Source organism: Homalodisca vitripennis, chromosome 1, assembly GCF_021130785.1.
Source record: "Homalodisca vitripennis isolate AUS2020 chromosome 1, UT_GWSS_2.1, whole genome shotgun sequence".
Taxonomy (NCBI): Eukaryota; Metazoa; Arthropoda; class Insecta; order Hemiptera; family Cicadellidae; genus Homalodisca; species Homalodisca vitripennis.
In genome coordinates, this window is record NC_060207.1 from 189,713,079 (window position 1) to 189,723,815 (window position 10,737).

General features: G+C 33.6%; 1 protein-coding gene across 2 annotated transcripts in view; it reads left to right on the plus strand.

Annotated features, from left to right (window-relative positions):
- The first annotated feature begins 986 nt into the window (after window positions 1–986).
- LOC124352942 overlaps window positions 987–10,737 on the plus strand; it is a 34,465-nt gene continuing 24,714 nt past the window's right edge. The window contains exons 1-3 of one of the 2 annotated variants that reach the window (XM_046802684.1): window positions 987–1,500; window positions 2,491–2,634; window positions 9,619–9,753. In XM_046802684.1, coding sequence (XP_046658640.1) covers window positions 1,222–1,500; window positions 2,491–2,634; window positions 9,619–9,753 — 558 coding nt within the window. In that variant the 5' untranslated portion in view covers window positions 987–1,221. The remainder of the gene's footprint in view (window positions 1,501–2,490; window positions 2,635–9,618; window positions 9,754–10,737) is intronic. The other variant, XM_046802683.1, reaches the window with a different exon arrangement.

Sequence of the window (10,737 nt, forward strand, 5' to 3'; positions counted from 1 at the left end):
GTCATCACCACTTATTTGTTTCAACCTTCTTAGTATGTATAGAGCTGAGCTCAGCTTCTCACATAGCTCGTTTACGTGAGGTGTCCATGATAATTTGTTGTCAATGGTTATACCTAGGTACTTAGCCTCTTCAGCCCTCAAGAGTTCTGGCAGTGGGACTACTTCATCTTTTCTTCGTCCAAAGATAATCTGTTGGCTTTTCTTCCTGTTGAGGACAAGGTCATTTTGTTGACAGTATTTTTCTGTTTTGTTAAATACATCAAAAGACTCAGCTTCCAGACGGTCAGGTTCACTGTTTCTGTTCAAGAGCACAGTGTCATCTGCATACATCAGTGTTTTATAGAGTTCGTCTAAGAAGGAAGGGAAGTCTACAAATAGAATATACAGGATAGGTCCTAAGACCGATCCTTGCGGGACTCCTTTGTACGCTTTGGTGGTTTGAAATTATTGTTTGGATTGTTCCATTACAGGTTGTTCTGATTGCTACAGCTTGGGTTCTGTGTTTTAGGTAGCTTGCAAACCACGTCAGTGATGTTCCCTTTATTCCCAGTTGTTGTAATTTTCTGATTAGCATTAAAAATAGAGTTAAAAATCAATCATACATTAGTTTGCTTATTTAAACACATATGTGACAGAAATGGTCAAATATAAAATAAATAGACCGTTAAAATTGAGGGCTCTGTGGTGTAGTATGTTTTAAATTAATTAATATGACTTTTATTTACTACCAATTTTGTTTCTTTTAGGAATTTTAGGTACTTGTTACACTAGCTATCACAGTTGTCTTGATCAATTTACCAACTGAATCTTTGCTATTGTTTAATTAAATTATTTAAAATACTGTTACTGAAAGCTTGTTTTCATTTGCCTATGTTTACAACTTATTTCCAAACAAGCAACATTTAAATTGTATTCTTTATATAAATTTCCAAGTGACATTTTATTAAAGTAGTGTAGTAATTTTGTTTTTACTCTGTGTATTTGTAGTGATTGAAGTGTTCTAATTATGTCAAAACATCCAGCTGAAGCTCTGGTGTTTTTGTTTTTATGGAGTTTTATTGGTATCCTTATTTTTATAAAACATGTTTCATTCTATTTACACAGTAGAATTTATTGTTTCTTAGGACAACTGCTTAAAAATTAATTAACAATTATTGATTATATCCTTGAAGATTTGTAAGTTTTTTATGTGCAATTTATAACAAAGCTGAAAAATTACCAATGTTATTACCAATGTATATTTTTATGGTTTTGCAATTTCCGTTACTAATATGTATATTAAGCATAAATTTAAAAACTGTGTTTTGTAACCAAAAAAATTGGAAATATAAAAGCATAAAAAAGTTGTCAAAATCTGAAGTTGAAGTCAAAACTTATGTATTTCCATGTTCAGTGGACGAAGAGAAATTCTTGAATACCACTTTTGGTTCAAGCCACAAGCACTTGCACAACTGCAAAAGGAAACTAGTTATAAAAATGACTGTGAACTCTGGAGGGGAGGTGAGATTAGTTTCTGTTATTGGATAATATTAATAATAAAAGTAATTAAAATACTATGTTTAATATGTAATATTACTTGCTATCATGTTTCATGTCATATTGAACCGATTAACCAACAAGTTAAAATATTTTATTCAACTTGGAATTACAACAATTTTGCAATTGTATTAAAAAAACAATGTTGTACTTTGGATATTCATTTTTGTTCTTCCTCTGTTCTTCTTCATTAGTTAATCTTCAGACTACATTTCCTCTTCATAGTGTGACTAGTGAATGTGTTCAATTTAAATCCACTTTATTGAATAAACTCAAAATTATTGTTTATACATTATTTTTTTCAAACTATGTTTTTATTTATGTTACTAAACTTTTTTGATCTTATAGCACAAGCCACATCTACTATCAGTTTGTTAGTATGAAAAAACAAAAGGCAAACTTATCAATACATAATCCTTGTATTCAAAGGATTCATTGCACAAAATTAATCAAGACTAAATTCAGCCATTTGCTCTTTGGCACTTTGATGGTTATGTCTGATGTGTGTAGTATAGTACAGTATCAGTATAGTATCAGTATAGTATCATTATAGTATCAGTCAATATGTACAGTAATACAGCTACATACGTCTTGATTGCCTTACTCACTGTTTAGGAAATGATTGGTTGTTTAGTTTTATTTCATAACCATTTATCCTCAAGAATATACCTTTACCTTTCTTATCTGTTTTGAGTGTTTCTATCCTTTGTATATCCTTAACTTAGCCCCAGCCAACTATTTTGGTGTCTATCATAGGATTTCCTTCTTTTTGGTTATAAATATAGATAAATACATTTAATATGCTGTATCTTTCTTAACTTATATTGTGTTTATTGTGAACATCAGGAGCTTTTAATAAATTATAAAAGTAAAGTAAAGAGTGTAATGAACTGTGAAAGTTTATTACAATATAATTTTGACAAGACGTTAATAAATTGTGTGTGTTTTTTAAAGTTTAGCTCCAAATCTGATGGATTTATCCCAATTGACCATGTCACGGACGGGATGACAGGAAGGAAGAAGAGATTGTTGAACCCATTAATGATTCGATTGAAGAGAGAAAAAATGTTCCAGCTCTATGACCTTCAGTTAGTTCAGGTATGACATTTTGCTGAATCGCATTCATTGAATTTTTTTTAAATGTGTTATTTATGAAATGACTATTACATTTTACATAGAAAACATCCAATTAGTGGTTGAACATAAGAACCATTACCGTAGGGAGTCATGGAGGAATGATTCATTAGCACAAGCAACACCCCGAAGTTTTCAGAAAAGATAGCTAGGGCAAACTTAGTTTTATAATAGTTGTTTGATCATCTGATTTCTAATCAGAACTTCACAGCAAAATTCACGAATACACTTGTATTGTTTGTGCAAGAAATTCAAAGTTACTTGTTACCAGGTATAGAATTGTCATGAAGCACTCTGAGATATTAACAAATCTTGCTTATTTTTAATATATCAACTTTATTTCAATATTAAAGCTATTAATCACTTGTTTTTCATTACACTTGTTTTGAATTTGAAGAGGCTGTAGCATACCTCAATATTTTATTTTATTTTACATGTTGTCACATAACACCATGTAATAGTAATTAAAATTTATGCACAAAACGTTAAATACAACAACGTTGCATAACGTTTATGCAAGCATATTAAATAGAAAAATCTGCAGCGAACAGTAAAACCCAAAACATTATTCAGTGGACATTACTGATTCAAAACTTCTTATTCAGTTAAAAATTAAATTACACACTAAAAATACTTTTCCAGCCCTCCACTTTTTCCCTTAAAAAGGTATAAAGAGTTCTCTTCTCTGACATCATTAGGTAAATCAGTATATAGACACATACCTGCGTATTCAGGCAAATTTTCAAATGCTTGTGTTTTGTATAAAGGATAAATAATTTGGTGCAATAATTATGTATAGTGGAAAATGAACATTTGTTATGTTTTCCCTGATCATTAATATAAATTTGATATTAGCCTGTGGTAAATATAAATTTGTGGAAGAGTGAGCAGTATTAAATCAACAGTATGATAAATATTCTTTAGCAATACAAGCTTAAATGGTGAAACATCTTAGAAACAATGGTAGTTCCAAAGTTTCTATTAACTCTCTTTCTTGTCTGCCTTTGTAGTACACGTATTTTACTCATTTTTAACTAATCTTGTGAAGAACTAGAGTCTTGAGATTTTAAATATAGCTCAGAACTGGATAGCAATGCAATAATATCTAATATACTGCTTTACACTGTAAAACGCATAATTATGTACTAATTCAAGTGTTTCAGTATTCTTAGAATTGTGCCCTTAAAATAGAGGAGATATCTTCTACCACCTAAAAAGCAGTTTAAGATAATGCAGTTTTTATTGATTTACATGATTTTCAGATTATTTGTAAACTAATTTTTTTTGGCTTTTGTATTTATAGAGTAAATGTAAAATTTAGTATAGCCCCATTCAGGGCCGGATCCAGGGAGGGGCAGGGGGGCATGTGACCCGGGCGCCGAGTTAGGGGGGGGCGCCGCGCCGGGCGCCAAATGATGGGATGAGGCCACCATAAAAAAAACATTTACCATTTCTACTGTCAAGTGTCAATAGCACAATATAGTCTACGTACATACAATTTCTTACTTCAGTAAACTATATTTGCGCAAACCAAAAGAACATAGGCCTAGTAAGAAATATCTTTAAAGCGGGCAGGGTATTTTCATAACTAAGGCTGTGGGTTGGCAACCATTGTCTACGGCTTGACTAGGACTAGAAAGCGCAAGCGCAAGTCTCCCGCTCCCGCCCCTGACTAGTGACTCGTGAGTGTTCCCGCTTGACGTGAGCGTGAACTTTTGATGAGTTTTAGGTTAGATTTCATGTCGCAGTTGTATGAATATTCTACCTGTGACTAACATAGATCAACATGTCGAAAAAAACCATCAGGGTGTTTCCACAGAAAGAAAGCTATAGTAGGGAATTTGTAGCATGACCGGTGACTTCGAGATGCGCCGTAGGCAAAGACGGAACTAAAGTGGTGGGGGGTGGAGCTGCTCAGTGTGTTGCCGTATTCAGCTTGTGAACTTCGGTCACCAGTCTTCTATACGTGCCGCCCTAAAAACATTCGCTTGTGTGCCAATTCCACGAGTTGTAATACAATTTGTGAATTAATTTCATTGTGCTCATTACGTTTGAAGTAAAGAGTTTATGATGGATCGTAATGTAAAAAGAAAAATTGGAGGTAGAAAGGTTATACACACCCAAACAAGAGAAGTGATTGCAAATGTTTACCATTTTATGAAACGGGAAGCAGAAACCAAACACACTTATAAATTTGAAGAAAGTTCAACAGCGTGTCGTAGAGGCAACTGGAATTTCAGAAAGCACACTGAGACGAAATTTGAAGGAGGAAAAAAAAATAAGTCCAATTGGCATTTCTTTTTAGAACGTCCAACAAAGTAAGAAAACGCAAACATATTAAAAGTGATCTGGACAATTTTGATTTGGGTGTAGTTCGACAAGAAACAATAAATAATTTTCATCGACAACAAGGCGAATGGCACTACATTGAAATCATTATTAAAAGTGTTAAGGGAAAAAATAGATTTTAAGGGAAATAAGTGGGCGCTTACAAAAAAATATTGAAGGAGTTGGGATTCCGCTGGAAAAAAAAGCTACTAACAACAGAAATATTTTGCTTGCTCATCGTAAAAGACCACCGTGGTAAGAACATAAGGGTCTAGAAATGTTGGCAAACACTACAACATTCGGCTCCCGCCACCAGTATGAGCCGGGAGCCGAAAACTCTCAGTAGGGGTAGTAGCACCGTATTCACTCCCCTACTCTAGATTGTGCCCCCACACGCTCACCTCCTGCACTCCTCACGCGCATCCCCACCGGTCATGCTATAAATTCCCTACAGTAAAGCAAGACAACAAGAGGCCGCGAAATCGTCAACTTTAATGTCATCATGGTTGCAAAAAATCAAGGACCAAGGTAACTAACTAATTTTTGTTGTATTTTAATTTGTTAAGATTCATTTTGAGTACAAAACAGTTATAGGCTATAGCGGTATAATAACAACAAACTTCAGTTTTAATGTTAAAAATAGTGGTTATAGATCATTAATTGTAAATATAGTTTTAGTTTATAGATATTTTATAGATTCGTTGCCTGAATGAAAATCCTCTCCCGTTCACATTCGTCGGCCGACGCCCACCACACCTTGCGTAGCATAAACACATTTAAATATTCAGAACTAAATACATTAAAAAACATATACATAAAATGCTTCTTTCACTTACTTTCTATGCTATTATTAACAATAGTTTTAATACGGTAACATACGTACTAAAATGTTAACAATACATTGATTGTAATAATATCCCCTTGGCCCTTACTACTACTAAACAATTAATATATCGAATAGGCTGTAGGCTAGTACTGTAATAGTATCCCAATTAAGATAGCATGTTTTTTTAGCATTATTGGCACTATTTAACAACATTATATTTTTGTAACGTTTTTAGTTAGGCCTACATGATTTATAAAAACGTGACACAATGTAATAATTTGTTTATGTTGTACATGTAACCTACTTAAAAAATTAAAATGTTTGGTCATGTGTGCAATTTATGTCTGTTGCTTACAGACGAAGCCGAACCTGAAGCAACGAGAAATAAACCGTCTGTTCAAAGAGGATGCGGTGGGAGAAGAAAAACGCTGGAGGAGAAGATCTCATGGACGTTTGTGCAGAGGAAGAAGACAACAATGAACTTTATTTGTGAAAACCCACATACTTCGCATGCTACTGATTTTTTGGGCCTCTTCTACGTCATTTCAAGAAGCCGTTTCAGTTTCAGACTCAAAAAGGGCCTAACCATGAAGAACAGGAGAGTGAATGTGAGTACAATTTTAATTTTAATGACCCTGGAACTTGGCCAACTCAGCTTAGTGACAAACAAAGATGTTACATCATACAAAGGAGATGTGAAAACGATGATCATAATCCTGATTTTGAGTAAAAGCGGTAGGGAGGGCCGAAACCTTACAAAAGATTGGTTTTACAAAATTTGGAAAAATGGTTCAAAGGTCAAAAGATCTTATTTGGCTTACAGCGAGACAATGAATGCTTTGTACTGTGTTCCATGCAGGCTTTTTCGTCATTTGAACACAGAACATGAATCAACAATTTCGTTTTTAGCAAGAAAGGAGGGGATTCACAAATTGGAAAAAAACTCAGTGACAAATTGCCAGAACATGAAAACTCCCAGTACCATAAGAAAACCTTTGTTTCATGGAAAGCATTAGAAACGTCACTTGGTAAAGGAGGGATCGACAAGGAGTTGCAGGATCAGATAAAAAAGGAGGAATCCCACTGGAGAGAAGTACTACGCCTGTATACTAGATGCTGTCTTATTTTTGGCAAAACAGGGTAGTGCATTCAGAGGGACAAACGAAACTTGTAACTTTGCAGATCCAAATAGTGGAAAATTTCTCAACACTATAGATTTAATTTCACACTATAATGAGACCTTGCGTGAGCATATTGGTCGCCATAAGAAAAGGGCAGCTCAAGCTATTTTCTCACACAGTACAAGATGAGTTTCTTGATCTCATTGCAAATGCAATTAGAGAAGACATAATTCAGGACATAAAAAAAGCTAAATATTGTTCATTGATTTTCGACTGTACCCCTGATGTAAGTAAAAATGAACAAAATGACTGAAGTCATTCGTTACATTAAATATACTGACGAAGGGCCAGAGGTATGTGAAAGCTTTTTAGATTTTTTTTACTGTGAGTGAAAAAACAGGCGAGGGGCTTTTTGAAAGCATTGCTAAAAAGCTCAAAGAAGATGGTCTAGACTTGATGTTTTGCAGGGGCCAGTCGTATGACAACGAGCAAACATGGCTGGGAAATACAAGGGTGTCCAGTCAAGGATTGTGAAGGAGCAAAGCAAACAAATGGGCACCCCTACTTGTCCCATGTTCAGCCCATTCCTTAATTTAGTTGGGGTTCATTCAGCAGAGGCCTGTGTTGAAGCACAATCGTATTTTGGTATTATAAACAGCCTCTACAACTTCTTTCATGGCTCTACATCAAGGTGGGAAGTTTTAAACAACATGTTCCCTTTCGTTTAAAATCAGCAAGTAAACAAGATGGTCAGCAAGGATTGATTCTGTGGAGGTTATTTATAAATATATGGACAAAGTGCTCTCTCTCTTGAAAGACTTAACTACCCATGAGTTCTCATCTCCTGAAACAAGAGCTGAAGCTAAATCGCTACTTAAAAAACATGAAAAGGTTTGAATATGTTATTATGACATGCTTTTGGTATTCAGTCCTCAAGAAAATTGATAGAGTAGCAAGTTTCTACAAAGAGAGGGACACAACAGTAGACAAATGCTGCAAGAAACATACAAGGTCTTCTAAATGTATTATCTTAAACTAGGGATTTAACTGTTTCAGAGGCAATTGATGGAGGCAACATTTTTAGCTAATAATATGGGCATAACAGCAGAGTACAAGGAAACAAGAAAGAGAAAGAAAAAGAAAATGACAGGGAGACACACATGAAGATGATGGGCAAAATTTTACTGAAGAAGAAGAAGAGCTTTTCAAAAGATCACTTTTTCAAATATGTGATAGAATTATTAGTGAGCTAACTAACAGATATGATGCGGTTAAAAATCGTTTGCTGATAAGTTTAATTTTTTGTGTGGGGATCAAATAAAAAAAAATGGATGTTAAAACTTTGAAAAGTAAAGCAAAAGAATTAGCTACAACATATGCCAGTGACTTAAATGAAGAAGATCTTGTGAATGAAATAGAGAGTTTTAAATTTCATGCCTTAAATATGGAAGATGGATTGGAAGACGCAACAGCAGCATCTTTGCTCAAAATATTGCATAAGAGCAAGTTTGAAAGAGGGTTATCCAAACATATATGTAGCTCTTAAAAATCTTTCTAACGCTTCCAGTCTCTGTAGCATCTGGAGAGAGAAGTTTCAGCAAATTGAAGCTTATAAAACCTAACCTATTTAAGAAATTCTATGAAACAGCAAAGACTAACTAATTTTAAGCATTGTATCAATAGAACATGAAAGGGCTTCTTTGATTTATTTTGATCAGATAATTTAAACACATTTGCAGCAAAGAAGGCTCGGAAGATAAAGATTCTATAATTGTTAGTATTGTTTTTTTCTAAAACAATTGTATTGTTTTGGATTCATGTAAAATTGTAAAATAGACATTTCTATTTCATTAAAATAACACTTTCTTATTCAACCTAAGTTTTATTTTATTTCAACCCCATATACAAAGCATATAGTAGTAAAACTTATGGTAAATAGTTTGGTATCGGGGGGGGGGGGGGCGCCAAAAGTCAAGCTTGCCCCCCCTAGAAGAAATGATAGATCCGGCCCTGGCCCCATTAAAGGGTATCATCATATATTAATTTGAAATTAGCCAGCATAAGGTTTAATTGGCTGAGAGTTTAATCAGTCTCTTCCATCTGTTGACAATGAAAGCAGACTTCAGTGTTTTTATAACTTTTTCAGACGTTTGTTTTTGTACATTTGTATAAACAATACCTTTTGAATGAATTAACTTGGAAGGTTTAAATTTGGTTTAAAAACTATTTTTATTACCTCTATATCGAAACAGAAAATGGTAAACATCAGTCCATTGTGTGTTGATCTTCAGGCCAGAATGTCTGCTTTCAGGCGAATGCAAAACCTCACACGCTGACTGAAAGTCTGGTGTGTGTTTAACCTTGTTTTGCTGACCATATAAAAAAGGTGCATATGGGAAAACTCTTCTTATACCACAAAACTATTGGGGTGACCTACATACACCGTAACTAAAGACAAGTACATCTTAATATTAGTTAATCTTTATGTCAGTAAATTCTTACAGTAGATTATTGTCTATTGTTTGCTTTATCTTAAACTGAAACTTGAAGATTGAAGTTTTTGTGGATAGACAGACTACTATAATATTCGTCATACAGCTCTTTCAACATTGAAAATGGTTTTAGATTTGGTACATTGCTACACCAATCTTAATTTCTGCTCTATTTTTATAGGCTGTCAATGCTGAAGCCAAGGAAGAGGTGATAAACTATGAGAATTCACCGAATTTTACTGGTTGTGACACCACTTCATCACACCCGACTTGCGGATTCAGTTTCTTCAATAACAAAATTATACAATTCAGTGAGGTACATTCAGTTCTTTTGTTGACTTTAGATGTAAAATTTAATTTACTTTTAAGAATTCCAGAGTGTTAAATTAAGCATTAATAACTAAGGAAATATCATACATTTCCTTTGAAAACCACTCAAAATCTGCATTTAGACTCTGTTATAGCAGAAGAACCTGTAAAGTTTTCAATGGAATAATCTCACTATAATCAAAAGTTAAAGGTAGTTTAATTTTACTTGGCTCATTTAAGCCAGAGAACATTTTGTCAACAGTTAACAGAGGGGTGTCATTTTAACTCTCCCTTGGATAAACAAACAGAAGCAGTCAGAATTATTGCCTCAACTGTTTTTTGTGATGTTTCATTATGGTGTGCTGCCACACTGCAGGCTCTATGGAGACTAACGAGATTTTTGAGTTTATTATTTACTCCCAAATTAGTTGCACCATCTGCTGATGTTAGTCAATTTGGATTGAGACTCTGCTGCTATTGTTTAATTTTGTACAAAGAAAGATCCAACTGTCACATGATGACAATGTCAGAACAGAAAGTTGTTGAAGTAATAAATTTCGGATTTAATACCTTCAAATAATTGTATAGAAAATGCAATTTACTGACTGAAATTTATTAAAACAGTTTAGGATCATTGATAGTCTTTGATACATGATACTCAATTAAAGGCTAAATTTTATCAAAATTTTCAAAATTATTATCTGACACGCAACAGATGTGCTGTCAGTGTGTGCCGATTAAAAATCTATAAAGTTGTATTATCAATCAATAAATTATCATTAAGAATCATGCAATAGATGTTGTCAAAATGTATAGTATAATACATCAATGTACATCATACAATTGTATGAATGTCATATTTTATTTGCAGTTTTATTTTCAAATTATAGAACATACTCAATAAAGCCATTTACATTACCTTTACCAACAATAATAATTTATAATGACCTAAACATTAATCAGATAAAATCAGCTAAGCAACAAGCATAGA